Source organism: Typopeltis vanoorti, chromosome 12 (genome assembly GCF_054136105.1).
Source record: "Typopeltis vanoorti isolate ZY-2024b chromosome 12, IOZ_Tvanoo_1.0, whole genome shotgun sequence".
Classification (NCBI taxonomy): Eukaryota; Metazoa; Arthropoda; class Arachnida; order Uropygi; family Thelyphonidae; genus Typopeltis; species Typopeltis vanoorti.
This window is the reverse complement of record NC_143560.1, coordinates 82,653,703-82,676,060: the sequence shown is the minus strand read 5'-3', so window position 1 is coordinate 82,676,060 and position 22,358 is coordinate 82,653,703. Positions and strand designations below refer to the sequence as shown.

Here is a 22,358-nt window from a genome sequence, read left to right as displayed (position 1 = left end):
AGTAAAAACAATCAGGCATGAACTAGAGACTTGCAATGGTGACTACGAGGATGTAGCAAGAAGAAAGATCCCTAGCAGACGATCTGATTGCGTTCGTACAGCAGAATTCCTCGCAAATCTGCAGGAACAGGTGTTGAAGAACCCTGGCATTGGAATTCGGGCTTTGTTCGTGGAGTTGCTAACTGTAGTCAAGCCCTGGATAACAAGGGTAGCCAATGGTAGGCCGTATGTATGGCAGCAGGATTCGGCCCCTTGCCACACCTCTGGGAAAAGTCAAAAATGGTTGTCTGAAAATTTCTACGACTTCACCAGTCCAAATGTTTGGCCTCCAAACTCCCCAGACCTTAACCCCATGGATTATTTTGTATGGGGCGCAGTTGAAAAAGACACCAATCGCACTTCCAGTAATACAAAAGCCCAGTTAATGGATAAAATTAAAACAGTTTTTGCGGCCCTTCCCAGGGAGACTGTAGCATCAGCTTGTTCGAGGTTCCGAAGCAGAATTGAAGCTGTGATCGATGCTAATGGTGGTTATTTTGAGTAAATCTTGTTGATAGTATTGTAATTCACTCTGCCTGTAATGTTTTTTTGTCAATTCATTAAATTTAATAGATACAAAGAAGATTTTCTTTTTCCTTACGAAACTGTCAAATTTATCCCGAACACCCTGTGTGTGTGTGTGTGTGTGTGTGTGTGTGTGTGTGTGTGTGTGTGTGTGTGTGTGTGTGTGTGTGTGTGTGTGTGTGTGTGTGTGTGTGTGTGTGTGTTGGAAAAATAGAGGAATAATGGTAAATGGGAAAGGATTAAATTTACCTATGATTTGCTGACATTGCTCTTTTAGGAAACTCTGCAGAAGAACAACATATGATCACTGAATTGATTGCAGAAAGTAGAAAGAAAGGATTAAATATACACAAGTACAGAACAAAAATTATGTATAATAAATATATTACCAAAAAAGCTAGTACAAATGAAACACCAGAAAATTGATATAGTAACCTCCTATGTTTACCTAGGACAAAAGATCACAGTAGAGCGTGACTGTAAAGAAGAAATATACATAGCATTCAACTTAGTTGGATAGCCTTTAAGATAGCCTTTAAGAAAAACACTTAAATGAAACATCCCAATCTGCCTTAAAAGAAAAATATTCAAAAGTCGTATACTTCTGGTCATGACAAATGGAAGTGAAACATGCACTTTAACTAAACAAAATTGACCAACAAGTTGATTACCCAGAGGAAAATGGAAAGATGATTACTTGGTATTACAATTCTAGATAGAAAATGCAATACTTGGATCAGAGCTCAGACTAGAGTGAGAGACATAATAACAACCATTAAAATATCCAAATAGCAATGGGCAGGTCATACTGCAAGAAGTAACATAACACTCAAAAATGGAGGAATGATATCTTCTGCAAAGATTACGCGTATTACAATAACATATATAATTAGCTACACGTCTTCCTTCGGGTAGTCTTTCCTTCACTGTTTACACGAAACCGACACATACTGGCCAATATATACACATAAACTCCTACCACCACCCAACACAAAAACTAGGTGTCATCAATACATTAAAAAACAGAGCTTTGAAGACTTGCTCCAATGAACAAGCACTTAAAAATAAATTAAACGTTATCAGCAATACCTTCCTAAAAATGATTATAGCCAATATACTACAACAAAATTCTGTACAAGATCTCACTTAAAAACAAACATTTGTCTAAAATCAATGCTGATCACCGTGTGACACTAAACAAAAGAACAAAGATGGTATACAAAGTATACACTTGGAGAAATTTTGAAGGAGGCTGAAGAGACAAGAGACCTGGGAGTGGTGGAGGACAGGGATCAACACTGCATAAGTTGCGAAGTCAACAACATCAGATTATGGCAATGATGTGAAGGACCTTAACATGCAGAATAATGCCTTGATCAGGTCTTATGGATTATAATGCTCAAATTTGGTCATCTGGTTTTCATGGTGATGAGGATATATTAGAATAGGCCAAAGGTGGTATTTGGAATGTGGGAAATGAAGAGATTGAGAGAATGCAGTTTGCAATGCCTTGTGAATAGGAGAAGAGGGGATATCATCAAGACATAAGTTGGTAAGGGATTATTAGTGGAAGAAGGTTTTCAGAGAAGGGGAGAAGACCAAGGAGTCACCCCTGGAAATTGTATAAGGAGAATATCAGCAAGAGTGTAAGGAGCAAGTTCTTTGCATTGAGAGTGGTTGGCAAGTGGAATACATTGCTACACAGCGTGGTGAATACAGACACATTGAATAAGTTTAAAGCACAGTTTGATAAGCTTTATAAGTAACAGCATTTACCTCCCACAGTAAGTCTTGACTCCATGAAGGTCTGGTGTTAATAATGAGGTGCATGTAGAGATGAATGTATCTAGATAGTTCTGAGATTTGGTTGGGATAGTTATCTCATGAATTTATCCAACAGGTGACCAAGAGGCATTTATCTGAAGTTATTTTAAGGCACATATCATTATCAAGAGACTGTTGCACTTGACTGAAGCAGGTTCCTCTGGGGGGGGGGGGGACTGATAGTGAGGAGAAAACAAACACACAAGTTCATTTTTTTTATTGCTAGGACAGAAAATATGTGGAATGGCTTAAAGCAATATTGATGGAGGCAAGTGAACTTACCTAACAAAGGCAGAATTAGGATAGTTGTGGCTTGAGAACAAGTTAATTAAAATGTATGCATAATAATTATATAATTTAGCAGTGAGAGACAGAAGATTTCTTTAGCCATCAGAATGGCAATTTCTCAGTATACGAGGCGCCACCCAAAAGTTTGAAGAATTTGATCATATTAAAAAAAAGTCACCCTGACTCCTAGTTGCTAATGTCTCCTTCGAAGTAGTCCCGTCCCCTTGAGACAGCAGTTTTTCCTCAATTCCATAGATCCCTGAAAGTCCTCAAGTGTGACTCTGTTGAGTAACTCCTGTGATTCTGCCTGGATATCCTCAACCATGTCAAAAGACCTTGCCCAGAATTTCATCTTGGGGAAGAGGGAAAAAGTCACAGAAAGCAAGGTCAGGAAAATACAGAGGATAGGAAAATGACCATGTTTTTGGAAGCCAGGAACTCAAACAATGAATGATTCTCCACATGGGTGCATTGTCATGTGCCCACGGTGGAGAATCCAGTTGTTCTTTCACTTGTCTGAATGCCTGCATCAAATGTTATTCCTTAGCTGCTGCAAAACTTCACAATAAAACTTGCCATTGACAGTTTGACCAGAAGGGAAGAATTCTTTGTGAACAATTTTTTTACATCTTGGATGTAAAAAACAATATCAACATTGACTTGACTTTTCAGCAAACCTGATGCACTTTTTTCAGCTGTGATGATTTTGGTAACTTCCACTGCAACGCCTGTTGCTTTGTCTCAGGATCATAACTGTAAACCCATGATTCATCACTAGTTATGACCTTGCAGATGAAGCTGAGATCATCTTCAGTTGATTTTTGAACTCCCTGAAGACATGATGTTTTTTTCTGATTGTTGCTCAGCAGTCTTGGCACAGATTTTGCAGCAATGTGTCTTATGTTGAAAACAGCCAAAAAAAAAAAAAAAAAAAATGATTCAATGGTCCCATACAACAGTCTTATGATCTCACAAACATCATGGATAATTTGCCCATAATCTGTAAGGATAACTTTGTACACTTTTGAGATGCATTTCCAGTGTTGTGCTTATTGACAATCCAGAAAGCTCATCGTCATTGACAGATGTTTGTTCTTCCATCCTTGAAGTGTTTGTGACACAAGAAAGTTTTGCTTTGGCTCACAGCATTATCAACAAATGCTTCCTTAAGCATTTGGTAGATAATGAAACTTCTGCAGCAGTTTTTTTTTTTTTTGAAGTTGAAGCAAAATTCACAACCACTAAAACACAATGTTACAAAAGTGCATGTAACTCAAGAACACAGCCTCTCAGCTTGCTAACTGTGGCAGACTGATTCACAAAGGGTATTGCTCATCCCTTATGACAGTGGAAGGCCATACTACAATGGGTTCATGTGTGCTATTCTAATTCTCTGAACTTTTAGGTAGTACCTGTTATCTGCATCCAAAAACCATTGAGTTAAGTCTCGGGATGTGGAATTAGTTTTCTTTTGGGTGCTCTGGTTTTCCCAAAATTAACTTAAGGAATTCATAACATACCCTAGAATATAAATTAAATTAAACTTTAATACATATTTCCAATATTTCGGCAACGTCACTTTGCCATCTTCAAAGGAAAACTTAAAATAAAGGCACGTGCATGCAGGCACTACACACAGTATATAAGGATGAAGCGAGGAAGCTATTGTTTCTCCTAAAAGTCTTGATGGTGCCCCCTAGTGGGCTATGTAGGTATCTTGGCCATTGAGCCGAAGGTCTCCTGATGTATGCTCCCAAATTTGGGGCAGTCTCATGCAACCAAATTTGGGAGATGCCCACCACTCCTACAACCAATGGATCAATATGTTATTTCCAACTTCAAAAAGCTTTACACCAAAGCTCTTTTACAAAGATGTTTTGAAGTTATCACCAACACAGAATTAATCCTCAGGGAATTCTAGAAGAATCACTTCAATATTCTTCATTGTTTGAGTCTTATTAGTCAGGCATGGGAAGATGTTTCTGTGAGAACTCTAAAATCAGCCTGGAAAAAGTTATGGCCAGACTGTGTCCGAGGAACTGCATTGGAAGGACCTGAAAGCGAAATTGACATTGTAGATACAGTTGTCTCCCTGGGCATCAACACTAACAAAATTTAAGATTACCACTATCAACAGCAGAAGAAATCGAACAGACAAAACTGGATAAGTATACCAGATTGACATAACAGATATTACTGAAATGAAGAAAAACAGGAACAAATACAAGATCACATCTCTCATTAATTGTTAACATCTCAGATTTTAATTTTTCCACAAATCACCTACAGTCTTTACCTGATGGTGAGAATGCATGTCACGCAACTTTGCATTCTTGTTCAGGACGAATTTTTATTTTTACTGATTTTTTTAGCATTTGGACAATTTTGCTATTATCTGTTTTTATCTTTTTTGTGCTAATTATAAACCTGTGAGAAGCTATCAGTTTTCTTGTGGGAGCAAAACTAGTTGCAAGTTTCAAATAGACTAAAATCCATGTTAATACTCAAATACAAGATTTTATATTCTGACAATAATGATCAGGAAAAGGAAGGATTGACTATAGTATTCAATACTAAATATAAGGATAATCTTTTGAATGACAGGGAGTACCACATAGTGATATAGGCAAAATATCAAAATGAGGAAGTGGACAATGGGATTTAACCTTCTGTGGACATATAGTCCCACAGAACTTTCTATTAAGGAAGAAGTGGAAAAATTTTTCCAGGCATTACAGAAGGCAGATGACATAAAGGAAAAGTGGGTCTTTGTCAGAGATCTACATGGCAGAGTAAGAAATGATTACCATACAAACAGAAATGTTTTGGGGAAAATTTAGAGAAAAGAGCAAGTAATAATAATAGTAAGAATCTGCTGGATTTCTTTTTAAGATATGGACTAGTTACTACTAGTATCATGTTGAAATATAAAGATGCACACAAATTCACATGGCAAGAAGATACAAGAAATAAGAAACGATGCACACAAATTCACATGGCAAGAAGATACAAGAAATAAGAAACGATGCACACAAATTCACATGGCAAGAAGATACAAGAAATAAGAAACATTCCCACTGACAATGCTATTGTTTGCAGCAGTATATCTTCATACTAGTTCATGGCAAAAGAGTACACAGTATTCATGACTTATTTTTCACGGTATTAACAACACCACACAATTTTATCAAAGAGATGTTTTATTAACTTATATTTTACTGATTTTCAACTCAGCATCATCATCAGAGCACAACACACTTGTACACGCACAGTGAGTGAGTGAAACAATATAATTGCAAAAGACAAAAAGATCTAAAGTCCTATTTTTGGTGCGCTCTAACGAAAAAAAAAAAAGTACACAGTAGTTTCCCCCCTTTATCCACAGGGGATACATTCCAAGACACCTCACAGATACCTGAAACCACGGATAGTACTGAACCCTATATATACTATGTTTTTTCCTATACATACATACGATAAAATTTAATTAGACACATTAAGAGATTAACAACAATAACTAATAATAAAATAGAATAATTATAACAATATACTGTAATAAAAGTTATGTGAATGGAATCTTAGCAACCTCAGCATACAATTTTTTTGCTTTCCTTATGAAGTCAAGAACTTTTACCTTTTCACTTAAAAGGAAGCAATTTACGGCTTCTCTTTGGCATATCCGAATTGCCAGCATCACTCCTCGTGTGCTTTGGGGCCATTATTAAGTAAAATAAGGTTACTTGAACACAAAGATACCATGACAGTCGATCTAATAACCAAGAACTACTCAGAACTGCGCACAATTTAAAACTTATGAATTGTCTATTACTAAAAGAAAGCGCCATACAGCAATGTAAAGTATTGGCAAAGTGAATATTAGATCCAACATTATTTCAAAGCCAAATGTTTGTAGAAAACTATGAAAGTTTGGTAAGTTGACCTGAGAGCTTACGAGAATACAATCCTCAGCATTCCCAAACTGTCTTAGCTACTTAAGTCAAGTGGTGCAAGCTAAGGCAACTCAGGAATGCCAAGGATTGTATTCTTGTAAGTTCTCAGGTCAACTTACCAAACTTTCATAGTTTTCTACAAACATTCGGCTTTGAAATAATGTTGGATCTAATATCCACTTTGCCAATGTAATTATAAATTTTATTTCTGGATTATTATTTGGGGGGACTGGGGTTGACCGCGGATAACTGAGCCCGCAGATAAGGGGGAACAACAGTACAAAGAATATGAAATAGGAAGTAATCACCATTTAGTTTTGAGCAAGACAAAATTAAATACCTAAAGAAAAGTATGTAAGAAAGTTTTAAAGTGAATCAGAGTTAACCAGCATTCAGAGGTGACCCGTGAATTTCAAAACAAGAACCAAACCTTGGAGATTTAGTGGCAGAACCTGATGAAAACTAACTGATTCAGCCAGAAAGAAATGTGCTGAGGTCTGCAGAGATGACAACTAAGAACTCCATGGTAGACTCAAGAAATTAAAGAGGTAATCAAGGAAAAGAAAGTTACTGGCAAGTAAATCAGCTTGTGCCATGAGAAAAATGTAAGCAAACTAGGCATTGTGTAAGCCTAGCTAAAGATCAGAAATGAAAGAAAACATAAAAGGAATCAGAGATGATAAAGTGACATGAAAAGTGAAGATACTATAGATGTCTAGAGTAATTATTATGAAAGACTACTAAATGAAACAAGCAGTGATGGTAGAAAACATTCAAAAGGAATGCAATCAGGAGTACATATCAATACTTGAGGTAGAAACAGCCATCAAAAATCTGAAATGTTAGAAGGCTGCTGGATTAGATGATATTCAACCAGAAATGTTCAAATATTGAGGTTAAAAGTTTTACAGTGGCTAGACTACATAACTCAGGTCTGGTCAGAGGGTCAACTTCCAGATTATTGAAGTAGCTCTAATAGTAACCATCTAAAAAAAAAAAAGGAAATAAAACTGAATGCGAGACTTATAGAGGAATTTTCCAACTAAGAGTTCTTGATAAGATTTATGCAAGTATTCTTGAGAAAAGTCTTAAAAAAATTGTCAATGGGAAGCTTAGAGATAAACAAGCTTGGTTTTGCCCAAACATGAGAATATAACATGGATCTGTATTCAAATTTTTTGATATGCCAAGAGAAAAGCTGTTCAAAACATTATACTGAGCAATAGCCTATATTTGAGCTGTAAGTCAGCAGTTAGAATTGAAGGAGGTACAGGAAGATGGTTTAATATTAAATCAGATTGCAGACAAGGGTAAAATTAGATATGTTAATCTCAGCTCTTTACTTTATGAGGATAATGTTAGACTTCTAATAAATCCAGTACAAGTCTGCAGGATTACCTAACTAAACTGAATAACTGCTATAATAAATTTGGTATGAAAATCACCAATAAAAAGACAAAGATAATGAAAACAGACAGAAACATTGAAAACATCAACTGCACCCTGAATGGAGAAGTTATAGAACAAGTAAAACTTTTCAGTAATTTAGGTACAATGTAGAAATATTATAATTACACAAGCAACTCTAATGAGTCCACAGACTCAATGAGGAAGACTGTGAATATTATGCCAAAGCACTATCCAATATTTGTGCAATATCTATCATATACTTTTCTTTGAATTCATTCATCAACATGGCACTAACAACACTGACAACATATTCCACTCATTCACCACTCTCCACATAAAAAAACTTGTCTTTATGTTCTTGCTACCCACACTCTTGCTCAATTTCCTGGGATGACGCTGATTATCTCCCGACCAGACCAGTTCTAAAAAATTTCCTCTGTATTAATCCTCTAAAAATCTTTCTGTAATTTTTGCACCTCAAAAATAACAATCCCTTTTCTGCCTATCAACAAATTTTTATAACCCACAAATCTTCAATCTATCCTCATAAGGAGCATTCCATAGATCTGCCACAATATTAGTCACTTGTCTCTGGATCCTATCCTACTCTTGCTCATCCCCAAGAAATCCAAGTGAGCAGATCTGTGAATGCACAATATTCCAGATGGAATCTTATCAAGGTCCTATAAAGAGATATAATAGCCTGCTTATCTCAGTTCATCAGAGTCCTCTTCAGTAACAAGTAATCCAGTGAGCAATTTTAGCCGCTTTTGTAATACACCCCCTAAACTTCAACTCCCTATCTACCAATACCTGCAAATTTCCATGAGTACAGTTTCATCAATATGGTACAAAGCTGGTAGTCCTTTAACCCCCTCAATGCATAACAGATATCTGTTTTTCTTTTGCCCATACAGCTAATCTACTGAAATCATCCTACAAAATTTTATCAACATCGTCTATCTAAGTTTGCATTATCTGCAAATGGCTGAATATTTCTGCTCAGATCATTTCTTATATCATTAATGAACAAATTAAGTAGTAGCCTAGATATAGAGCCCTGTGCATACACCTAGTCACAAGACTTCTACTGGACTCTACTCTTCAACAACCCAGAGTCTGGTATCTATTCATTCACATCCTCAACTTCATATCCAGCCACATTTGCTAATTTACTTATCCAAATTACTTGTGATATCCTCTCAAATGCAAAGTAAACTTTTTACTTTGCATTTGAGGTGTACTTTGTAAACCTTTACAAAGTAAACCTTCGCAGAACTTTATCCAACTCAGCTGTCACTGTATTATAAAAGGTAAGTTATTGAGACATGAATAACTCTTCACAAAACCAGGCTTGTGAAGACCCTGCCATACTGTTTTTTGCTAATTCTGTTTGTTTGCCATAGTGGCAAACAAACAGAATTAGCAAAACTGATATAGTAGGAAGTCAAATGAAGAAATTTATATGGAAGAGAAATTAGCCAAAACACTAAACTAACTGTATACAAGACAGTGAGTGTTCAAACCAATTTTAACTTATGGATCTGAGAAATGGGTTAGAAATCAAGCACGTGACCAAAGACTGGAAACCACAGATATGAGAGTGATGAGAAAATTTTGGCAGCGAACAGATGACATCAATGGCTGTATCATATTTTGTGATTATTATTTATGTGATAGCTATTTGGTGAACATCATCGATTAGTAAAACTGCAGAAAGATAAGTAATTCTTTCAAATTTTTGCTAATAATGAGTTAATTTATTATATTTATTTGTTTTCTAAGTGTGCAAGATATGACTAAATAACTCAGTCTAAGTAAAATGTGTATATGGAACCTATGCATAGCAGAACAATGGTGCCCAAAACATCTTTGTTGGGTGAGTTAAATTTGCATGATTTTATCAAGTGTAAAATTTGTGAGATGTACTCGTTGCAAAAGTTAAAAGATTTGTCGAAGGAGAGCAAAACTGATGAGAGAGTGTAATAGATGCTTTGAGAGTAAATAATGAAAGAGAGAGAGAGCAAATTGTGTAATAGTAGAATGGAGAGTATTGATAGTAGACTAGAAAATGTAAATATCACTATGGCAGAAATTCAGAATGTAGAAAACCTGAATAAAGAAATGCATGCATATAGACCTTCACAGGACAAAGTGCGAGATTGAAGGGCTGCAGAAACAGCGAGAGATCAGGAGGCAGCTTGAAGCAGTGCCATGACATAAAGATCTGCAAAGGAAAGAGTTTTTCTTGACTATCCCTCACAGTGCATGAGGGATAGTCATGGAGGTATCTGGAGGAAGAAAAAGCACATTGTATACCCAAGGTATACAGTATGGACAAAACATAATAGATGTCGACTTCATGCAGAAAGTGGAAAGTTATATATTTTGAGATACAAAGATTACCATCTGTGAACCACACTGAGGGAACTGTAATCCAGGAAATCAGTGAAGCCAGGGATTGGGGGGGGGGGGAGATAGTAGATGGAGTTAAAGTTTAGAGGGCATATTGCTAAAGTAGCCATGGTAGCTCACAGGATTACTTGGTTATTGAAGACCACACAAGCATAGATAAGAGGATCTAGAGGTGAGGAACCAAGATGAGTGGTCTGTGGAATGCTCCCTATGAGAATGGACTGAAGATTTGTGGATTGCAAAAGTTGATTGTAGGTGACAAGGGGGGGGGGTTATGATAGGTTAATTTCAGTTAATTAAAGGGTTTTATAGGATTGATGCAGAGGAAATGTTTCAACACTTGGCTAGAGAGGAAGAATAAGAAGCCATCCATGGAAGTTGGGTAAGATCAAGGTTAGCAAGGGCATGAGGACTTGCTTTTCACTTGGAGAGTGGTGAATGAATGGTTACCTGGGTCAGTTGCGAGTGCTGTCTGTTAATGGTTTCAAGGAGTGATGCAATAGATGTCGTGTTGATAGTTTGGGTCTCCCACAATGAGTTTTAAGACTCTATGAAGGTGCCTGTGCAATAATAACATATTAGAAATGAGGATATTAAGAAAGATCGTGACACTGTTAGCATTCAGGAATGTATTAGCAAAACTGTTTTTTGTTGTTGTTTTTTTCCCCCTGGGGGAAAGAAAACCAAAGGTAGACCAAGATCTATGTGGATAGATACAGTATGAAGTGCCTTAGAACTAGACCAAAATAAGATCTGATAACAGTGGAATCTTGATATGCAAGATTAATTTGAAGGAAAAATTGTTGACAGGAAGTTAGCAATAATGTAACCTTTTGATGTAGTACAAAGGTCTTCAACGCATGGCCCGCGGAGCTCTTTGCCGTTGCCCGTCGGCCATTTTGAAAAAATAACTACTTAACATTAAAACGCAATTAAATAAAAAAATTTCAATGAAGCCCACGGCCACTAAGTTATACTGCAGTATTTAGAATTGTAAGATGCTTTCTAGATTCACAAGGAACACTGTGCATTTGATACTTTATATAAAATCCTATAAAAATAAATATTAAATAGACATGCTTCTTCAGCCAAGCACCAAGCATGTACTTAAGTACTAGTGTAAAAACTCAACGTAGCTTAAAAAACTCCAAAGCACATTATATCGATTTTTTACATAGGTCAAGTCCCATGAGAATTGTAAATAATCTTGTTTGTTTCTATGTATATTTTGCAAAATATCAATGTAGTTAACCCTGTGGAAAGTGAATGTATTTACTGTTTTAACGTCAAAGGCAATGCTTTCCCAAGGGAACTTTGTATATGTATATAGTTCTGTGTAAGAGTGCAGGAAAAGTTGTTTACTAGTTTTGTATATAAGAGTTGCTTACTGCACTAACACCTTTAAAGATAGTATCTAAGAGTGCCGCTAGGTTTAGAGAAGTTTCCGTGGCCCCGAAAGGAGAAGCAAAGTAGCAAAGAGGTCCGCTAGTTTTAGAGACAAGTTTCGGAGTAGAACAAAGAGCAGGTTAAACTTAAAAGAAGATAAAAGAGTCATGCCGAATTCTTTGGGGGTTTACTACCCTTAGTACAAGGTCGCGAGATCGCAAAATAAAAAGGACTCAGCCAAGCATAGGGGGGGGGGGGCTTCTCGGTTCCAGTCGCCAGAAGAGAGGAGCTTCCAGGCCAGAGAGAGAGGGATCACAGTTGAGAGTTGGCGGCAGTTCGAGCTATTGGAGACGACAGTCGTCCAGGCATTTTCGGCGAGCCAAAGCAGAGGAGAAAAGGCAATGTAACTTACCCGAAACAACTTCGCTCGGAAGATTTTCTTTTACACCGTGGGAGAACAACCTTTTCCCAGTTGCAGTCCACAGCCCACTATTTTCCCGATGAGATATTACTGAAGCCAGACATTCCCGAGGAAGCTCAAGATCTGAGATGAAAGAAATGCCATGACTGTGGTGAAAGACTTTTGACTGAATGTGCAATGCAGAGTTTTTTGTAAGTTCAAACCTTTTGTATATTCCCTCTCATAGTAGGTTATAGAAAAACTTTTAAGAAATTGTTCAATAGTAGTAAAAAGTGTCATTAAGAGAATCGATTGGCATATTGGAAGTTGACATAAAAATTGTAAAGATAACTTAACAGAGAGTTAGCTAACCTCTTTGCAAGTAAACCAGAAGTTTAATAAGTTGAATTTGAAAGCAGAGAGTAAATAAGATTGTGAGTTAAAGAAGTTAATTAGCATTAAAGTAAATAGATTATAATTTATGCTAAAGATTTTATAAATGGATAGAGAAAACAATCTCCCTATTGTTTAGTTCATGTATAATTTGTAAATAAACGTGTTTTAATTATTTGTTAAAAGAATGCTGCCTGAGCTTTTATTTTACAACTGCACTGTTCTTAAATAAATCGGACTTGTGAGTGGGAAATAATTTAAGACAATAAAAACACAGTTCAGATGCGAACCACGACTGTTAAAGTAAACATTGATAAAAGAAACTTCCCTTGTGAGAGAGAGGGAAATCTACAGGAAGTTTCATTTAGTCTTATGCCAATAAAATGATATATTGGTGGCACAGTCTGACAAAATAAATTTCCAGTATTCATAGGCATTCGACTAGTATATACGGAAGGTGGATAATCATAGTACGCAGTATAGTAAATGAGAAAGGATAAGAGAGAAAAAGCACATTAGAGAAAAGCTATAAAGAATTAGGAATAGAATAGATATTAATGTAAAGATAAGGAGATATTACATATATAGGCAGACAATTGAAGATATTACGCTAGTACTAACGTCGAAGGTAGATGGCTGAAGCAATAGTTCGTTCGAGTGCGCTGTCTAGTGCCTTCCAGATACATCTCGAAGGTTCTTGATACTTCGTTATTTTCATATAAATACAAGAGGATCTCATCCACAGTCAGTCAGTTGCGAACAGTGTGATATTTGTGTGTAAGCGCATGCAGGTTTGTCATGTCAGCCATAGCCTATTGTGGTTTTATATTGCCAGACTATTTTCATTAGTGTGAGACATTCAATGGATAATAATCATTACACGGCCATTTTGGAACTTTTTTGGGTTCACCTTCCATCACTATGGCATCTATGAGTAAAAAGCATAAATCAAGTGATTCTTGTCGGGTTTTTAATGAAAAGTGGACCAATTTGTACTTTTCTGTGCCAATCGAAGATAAGCCAATGTGTTTAATTTGTCATGAGTCAGTGTCAAAAGAATAGAATATAAAACGACACTATGAGACAAAGCATGCGTCCAATTTCGATCAACTTCAAGGGTGGCTTCACGTGGACAAAGTGAACAGTCTCCAAATTGATTTAAAATACCAGCAGGTATGTTTAAAAGGCAGATAGAAGAGAGCAAAGCATGTGTCAAGTAAGTTATGTAATAGCTGAAAAAATTGCTAAAAATCAAAAGCCTTCTTGGACGGGAAGTTTGTGAAAAAGTGTCTCATCACTGCTGGAGATATTCTGTTCCCAAATAATAAGGAAGTGTTTAAAAAACAGAGTTTGTCTGGGGTAACTGCAGCATGACGTGTTGAAGAACTTGCCAATGACATTGAAGGAACTTTAAAAAAAAACGGTCGTCCGAATTTATGTGATATTCACTTGCTTTAGATGAGAGCACAGATGTGAAGGATACAGCACAACTGGCTATCTTTTTCTGTGGCACTGATCAACAATTCAATATGACAGAAGACCTGCTAGCATTCATACCTATGAAGGGAATGATGAAAGGCACTAATATTCTTGAAGCTGCGAAAAAAATGCTCCAGCATTTTGACCTCAGCTTAACCAACCTCGAGGGTGTGGTAACTGATGGTATGGTAGGAAAGAACAAAGGGTTTGTTGCATTGCTACGGAAAGAACCGGAACTAGAAGAAAAAGATTTTGTCCATTACCACTGTTTAATCCGCCAGGAGAATTTGTACATGAAAACTATTGGATTTGAGAATGTCATGAAAGTTACTGTGACTGTCGTCAACATTATTAGGGAAGAGGATTGAATCATCGTCAATTCCAAGAGTTTTTGACCCAAGAGTGCGAAGCGGATCACGGTGATGCAGTTTATTATAGTGATATGCATTGGTTGAGCAGAGGGAAGGTTCTTAAAAGAGTCTTTGATTTAAGGAGTGAAATACAGCAGTTCATGCAAACCAATGGAAATCCGATTGCGTAATTTAACGATCCGAAGTGGATGACAGACTTTGCCCTTGTGACCAACATCTCGTTGCATATGAATGACCTAAATACGAGGCTACAATCTAAAGGTCAATTGGTGCACACTCTGTTTGATCACATCAAAGTTTTTGTGGCCAAGCTCAAACTTTGAGACGCACAAATCGCAAAGAAAGACTTAACTCATTTTCAGCTTCTCGCTGAGTCCTACTGTTCATCTCTTGATGAATATGCTACAAAATTAGCAGTGTTGCGAAGCGAGTTCGAAGAGAGATTTAGTGATTTTCGTAACCAAGTCTTCTTTAGATTTATTTTCAATACCATTTAGTGTCAATGCTGCCGAAATGCCAGGCTCAGTACAAATGGAGCTGCTTGAACTACAAAACAACTCTTCTTTGAGAGAAAAATCATTCAATATGCCCTTGCTTACATTTTACAAAAGGCTACATTTCTGAGGATGCATTCCTTAATCTTCGCTGGCATGCTTTGAAGATTTGCACTTTGTTAGGAAGCACATACTTATGTGAGCAGTTCTTCTCCAGAATGAAGCATGTGAAGTCCAAGATAAGAACTCAGATTACGGACCAACATCTCGAGAATACCCTGTACATAGCGACCTCCAACATTGATGCCAACATCGACAAGCTGGTCAAGGATAAACATTGCCAAGTTGCCCATTGAAATTGTAAAAAATGAATGTTTTCTTCATTAAATTATCTTTTATCAAGTATTGATTGTATATACTTATCATGAACCCAACTCCTACCTAAGGTCTTAAAGCTGAGTTTGTTTATTTTTATAGGATTTTATGTAAAGTATCAAATGCGCAGCGTTCCTTGTGAATCTGGAAAGCATCTTACAATTCTAAATACCACAGTATAGCTTAGTGGCCCACAAGCCTCATTGAAATTTTTAAGGCATCCTGCATTGTCTGAAAGGTTGAAGACCTCTGATGTAGTACTATCATAATATCCTGTTCCCTTTCTGAAGGTGCATAAATGGAATTTGCTTGTGATCATGTTAATGTTCGACTTTTAAGCTTCTTTCACTTGGTAATTAAATTTGCCAAGAAGTTATATTCTTGTTCAACCCTTGATTCAAGCAAACATTTGCATGTGAAGTATCTTCACGACAATAATTCTTGACAAGTTTAATATGATGCAATCTATTACTGCCTGAGCATTTTGAGTTCACGCTCAAAATGCTGAGATTGATTTTCTGCTGCATAAAAATATTAAATGAATTGCTGTAACAATTACTTACTTTGGAATAACCCATTATTTTAGGAAAAGTATAAGTCGAACAGGCCTCTGGTGACTGACCCAGTGCACTGAATGGAGTATGAAAAGTAGCCTGCAATGAATCAATTTACAGAAATTAACTTTTAATAACAAATTACAATAAAACATTAATAATGAATCAAACTGTAATAAATACTGAACGAAAATGGCTATCTATATAAAATTAATCTGCAAGTATAAGCTATGGTTTTGTAACACAAATTTAGAAATTACATAACGGATAACTTCTGCCAATGAACATGAAATTTCATGCCAAATAAGGTGCCACCCAATTAAACAATGCTCCCCTGCTGTTTTCATCAGGTAACTGAGAAAAAAAAATTTTGCATTTGACATCCGTAGACACCATTAGGATTGGAAGTCTGAAGGCAGGTCATTTATATACAAGAGGAAGAGAGTAAGTGAAAGAACAGAACTCTAGGATACTCCTGCATTGGTGGGGAAATCTGAGGAGAGTAAGCCGTCCACCATGACATCTACATAGTAAGTGACCAGTGAGAAAGTTGGTGATCCAGTTGCAGAGTGGGAAAGGCAGACCATAGGATGGTAGTTTTGTGAGTAGGCCCCCTGTGCCAAACCTGATCAAATGCCTTTGAAATGTCGAGGGCAACTACGTGAGTTTCTCCAAGTTTCTCCATTGCCTGAGTCCATAGCTGATGAAAACAAGAAAATCAGCTGTAGATCACAAGTGGCAGAATCCATACTGCTGGTCACTGATTGGGCGGTATGTCTGTAGATGGTTCAAGGGTTGATTGTTGATGTCCTCCATAATTTTTTAAAGAACAGAATGAGAGCAATGCGATGGTAGGTTGTTGATTGATTTTTATCACCTTTCTTTGGGATGGAGTTGGACCTGTTTCCATGTTGTTGTTAAGTAGATGCCAGTTGAATAGGATAGAGTGAAGAAGCAATACAGGATAGGTGTTAGTTTGGGGACACAATTTTTAACACAATAAGTGGGATACCATCATGACCAGATCCCTTGTTTATGTTCAGGTTGTTAAGGATTCTTCGGATTTCTTTTTGTCAGAAGACTATGGAAGACATGAAGGAAGTCATTCTTTGTGGAGTGGAGAGAACTTTTCCCAGGTCATCAATGCAGGAATTGGAAGAGAGCTGGCCTTGTCTTTTGGTGAGGTGACTCCAGTACCATCTGAATATGAGAGTGGTGGAAACCTGGGTGGGCAGAAGTTGTACTCAATGGCCTTGGCAAGGGACCAGAAGGCGAGTTTGCAGCATTTGGCTCTTTCAAAGTCCGACTTGGACTTGATAATTCTTTTACAACTGTTGCAGGCTGCAGTGTAGGCAGAGAAGGCAGCTATAGTTTTGGTCTTGAGTCAATTGTGGTAAGCAGAGGTTTTTTCCTTTTACAGCATTGGCACACATTTTTGAGAACCAAGACTTGGATGGTGGCTGAGAGTTTAGACTGGAATAGGGGATGAAAGCCTTCATTCCTGTGAAGATAATTTATGTTATTCAGTCTGAGCAGGTATTTGGATCAGAAGAACTGAAGCAGTGGTTGGACCATGGGAAGGAAGAATGGAAGTCATGGGCCTCCCATTTGGCACTCCCTGTAGTGCCAAAGGACACGAGACTCTGAACTGGTGGGTGTAGGTTGTTCTGCAGCAAAACAGACTTGTATGACGTTGTGGTCCGAGTTTCCAAGAGGAGAACTGACAACCACAGTATACCTGCAAGGGAAGCTTCTTAGGAAGAGGCCAAGTGTGTTGACAAATTGGTGGGGATTGTCTGGTATTCTGATGGGAAGACTGATGATCTGTGATAGGTCACTGCTGATGGTAACACCTCAGCATCCCTACCTGATCGGTGAAACTGAAACAGGGGAGCCAGTGAGTTGTGGACACTGGAAGTCCCCAAGAAGGATGACCTCACTATTGGGGGTACTTAGACTCCAGAAAGTTGAACTTTACAGAGAGAAAGTTGAAGAGGTCAGGGTGGTTGACGGAATTTGGAGAGCGATAGAGGAAGCATATGAAAAGGACAGGTTGATTTGGTAGAGAAATTTTGAGTCAAAGAAGACGAAATAGTGGGGATTCAAGGATTTGCCATCTCTGACATGGGAGTTGAAATTGGGGTTGTTTGGTTGGATTTTTGTTGCCTTTTATGATTTTTTTTTTTTATGTTGCATTTTTGTTTTTTTGAACTATTTTGTGTGGGAGAATTTTTGAGATCTGCAGTAAAAACATGTTTCTTTCGGTTGCGATTCATTGTGTTTGGTGGTGAGAAAGAAATAAAAAGGAAGTGGGGCAAGCAGTGAGAGTTGACACACAAACATACTGCTCACACAAAGGGGAGTCAGTCTCCTGTCCATATGTGACCTCAACAGTTCCCCATGCAGTCACAAACTGGCAAAATACTTGGTTTCAGGATTTTTCACTAGCTGATTGGAAAGCCTCTAGATTTGTTACTACCTGATTGTTCGGTCCTGTGTACTAATCAGCAGCTGGCCTGCAGAACTGTATTCCTGCTGTACCCTCGAATGGGGAAGGTCTGGGCCCCTACAGTTAGATTGGTATGTCTTTGAGGGTATCACTCACTACATTGGGGAGGGGAAACAGAAACCAGAACCTTTACTCTAGCAACCAAACTTGGCTGCAGCCAGTTCAGGTCTCTGAACAAGGTGGTGGTATTTTGCTATGTGACGAAAGACATCTACCACCTAGAAATTAGGTTGGCATTTCCTTCAATGAGGGAAGTTATACCTTTGTGGCAGGAATGCTCACCAGGACTTATAGACGTGTCTGATTTCTGGGAGGTTAAGGACTTACCCTTGTTGAGTTTATATTTCTCATTAGATTTTGGGAAGTATGGACAGCCAGAGTCCATCTTTTTCTCTAAAAAAATATCCAATACATCATTAGATGTGTCAGGATCACTGGATTAATTCAGGTTACTTTTAGTAGATACTGAAGTATTCGTTTTTTCTGTGGGAGGGTCTGGTGGTATTGTCTTTAAGTAATAACCTTGCCATAATTTTTTCACTAGTGGATTCCCATTGGAGCCATTTTTGGAGCAGGACCATATATCATGCAATTCATGCATTCAATAAAGCAACAGTCCCGATCGTAAATTTTAAGTATGGTAAAATTATCAAATAGTGGAATAGATATACGAGTTTCTTAATTGCTACTCTCTCAGTATAAGAGCTCAGAAGAGCTGTGATAGTGGCTCATTTCCTTTTTTGCATCCTGATACATTTTGTTCTGTTTCTATCTTTTCTATTTCTTTTTCATCTTTTGATCTGTGATTATGACATGCAGAGGAGCACTGGGTGATCTCCTTGACACAAATGTAAGTTTCTGTAGTTCTGGCATCTGAAGCATCTAAGTGGATATTAGATCCAGCATTATTTCAAAGCCGAATGTACGAACTGTAAAAGTTTCGTAAAAACAAGTTGACCAGAGAGCTTACAGGAATACACCTGCCAGCATTTACGAGTTGCCCTAGCACAGATCATTTAGAAAACATGAATGCTGCCCAGGCTTCCATAATATGGGAATAGTGAATACTTTCATGAACCCGACCAAGAGTTCACTTACGAAAAATACACATCTCCGAAATTCTAATTAGAAATTAGAATATCAGAGATGTGTATATATCTCCACTTTCTAATTAATCCATTTTGGAAAAGGTTTCACTGGCCTGACAGCTGTTTCGAACTGGTTGGTTCTCTTCAGAGACCGTGCAGAAACCTTAAGAGAGCAAAAATTCTTTTTCAATACTAAGGAACTTGAAATGTCGGAGATGTGCATTTTTTGTAAATGCCCTCTCGGTCGTGCGTAAAAGTATTCACTATTCCCATAAGCTCTCTGGTCAACATATTTTTATGAAACTTTCACAGTTTCTACATTCAGCTTTGAAATAATGCTGGATCTAATATCCATTTGATTTTTATAATTTTGCATCACTGAAATGAAGCCTTTTGGGCTCTTTATTTTAGTAAAAACTTTAACAAATCAACCAACAGTCGCTTATGAAAAAAACACATCTCTCCGACATTTCAAGTTCCTTAATACTGAAAACGGGTGCTTAAGGATCAAAGCTGTATAACTGAGAGGAGACCAACACATAGCCTTTAAAGGAATGCGGAGAACTGACCAGGGTTTCAGACCTAATGTCCAATCCTCACCTTCTCGTGGTGCACCCTGATGGGTATCTACCTGGATATTGAACGTACGAGGATGGGCTGGCAATTTGGAATTCAGATGACCAAATTGTATTCTTATTGGCTTAAACCAAAATACAAAATAATGGTACTACATGACAAAATTTCATGCCGGCTTGGGCGTCGCCTGGGACCAGAGCAAACAGCAAAAAGTCAGCTACTGGAACAAATCTGAAAACACGCCCCAACTCAACATCACCACAGTTAAAGATCAGTACTATCAACATAAGAAGCCTGAATGGCAAAGAAATGGAGCTAGCTGACGAATTAGATAAGTACCAGATCGAGATAATAGGGGTGACTGAAAAAAAGAAGACAAAAACCTGAGAGATCTTTCTGAGCAATAAATACAAAATGTTATATTCAGGCAATGACAATCAAGTAAGAGGAGTAGCCATAGTATTCAACACTAAATACGAGGCTAATCTTCTTGAATGGCAGGCAGTCTCAAGTAGACTGATATGGTCAAATATGAGAATGGGGAACTGGACAATGAGATTTAATTGTGCCTATGGTCCCACAGAAGGTTCTACTAAGGTAGAAGTGGAGGAATTTTTTCAGGCTTTAGAGAAAGCAACTGACACAATGAAAACGAAAAGTTGATACTTGTTGGGGATCTAAATAGCAGAGTAGGAAATGATTGTCAGACATACAAAAATATTTTGGAAAAATTTGGAGAAAAGAGCAAAACTAATAATAATGGCAAATACCGGTTGGATTTCTGATCAGGACATGGACTGGTTATTACTAACACCATGTTCCAACATAAAAATTTGCACAAATTCATGGAGAGAAGAGGCAAGGAATAAGAAAAGTCTCATTGACTATGTTATAGTTGATAGTGATGTTTTCTCCCTGGTGCAGGACACCAGTGTACAGAGGATTTGAAATTAGAATTGATCATTTCTAACTTCAATATTGAGCAGGATAAAATTGAATTTCATTTTGAAAAGTAGAACATTTAAGAAAGTTTTAAAGCAAATAAAAGTTGAGCAGCTCTCAGATGTGAACTGTAGACTAAAATACACAGAGATTATTGAAGAAAAAAATTAAAGAGTTTGAGAACAGGAACCAAACCTTGGAGATTCAGTGGCAAGTCTTGAAGAAAACCCTTATTGATTCAGCCAGAGAGGAATGTGGTGAGGTTGTCTGTAAGAATAGAGAAATCAGAACCCCATGGTGGACACTGGAAGTTAAAGAGGCAGTGAAGGAAAAAAGAAAGCACATCAAAAGTTCCTAACAAATAAGTCAGCTTGTGCTCTTAGAGAATACAGAGACGAATGTAAGAAAGTGAAACACTGTGTAAAACTAGCTAAACAAAAATCATGGGTGGACTTTGGCAAGAACATGAAAATAAATATCAAGAAGGTGGCAAAATATTCTGGAGGTTGTTGAAGAAGCTTAGAAATGGAGGAAAGAGTGCTGTAAAAGGAGTTAGAGATGATAAAGGTGACATGAAAACGGGAGAAAAAGATATACTTGAAGTATGGAGTAATTACTTCAAAAATTGCTAAATGAAACAAGTAGTGATAGCACAGTGATAAAAAACACTCAACAGGCATACATTCAGGAATACATATCCATACTTGAAGTAGAAAAAGCCATCAAACGCTTGAAATGTGAAAAGGCAGCAGAAGTAGATGATATTCGACCAGAAATGCTCAAGTATAGTGGTATAAAAGTCTTGCAATGGCTGCACTGCATAGTTCAGAAGGCCTGAAAAGAGGGACGAACTCCCTATGATTGGAGTACAGCTCTCGTAGTACCCATATATAAAAAGGGAAATAAAACTGAATGTCAGAATTACAGAAGTATTTCCCCACTGAGTGTTCCTGGTAAGATTTATGCAAGTACACTTGAGAAACAGTCGAGAAGAATTGTGGAAGAAAAGCTTGGTGACGAACAATCTGGATTCAGGCCAAATAGAGGCTGTCAGGATCAGATGTTCACTTTATGACAAATAGTTGAGAAAGCATGGGAATATAACAAATATCTGTATTTAAGTTTTGTTGATCTGGAAAAGGCATATGACAAGGTGCCAAGAGAGAGACTATTCAATATGTTACAGTTATATGGTGTCAATGGGACATTATATCAGCAGTTAGAATTGAAGGAAGTACAGGAATGTGGTTTAAATATTAAATCTGGTGTGAGACAAGGATGTACATTATCCCCTCTATTATTTGTTATCTATATGGATCACATATGAAGGAAAGTGGTAT

At 37.4% G+C, this 22,358-nt stretch overlaps 1 protein-coding gene across 3 annotated transcripts in view; it reads right to left on the bottom strand.

The window, feature by feature from the left end:
• The window catches only part of LOC150100942 (enoyl-CoA delta isomerase 2-like), a 172,516-nt gene that overhangs the window by 17,289 nt on the left and 132,869 nt on the right, over window positions 1-22,358 (bottom strand). For all 3 annotated transcript variants that reach the window (XM_090401279.1, XM_090401280.1, XM_090401281.1), the window contains one exon: window positions 15,913-16,002. In XM_090401279.1, coding sequence (XP_090257405.1) covers window positions 15,913-16,002 — 90 coding nt within the window. The remainder of the gene's footprint in view (window positions 1-15,912; window positions 16,003-22,358) is intronic.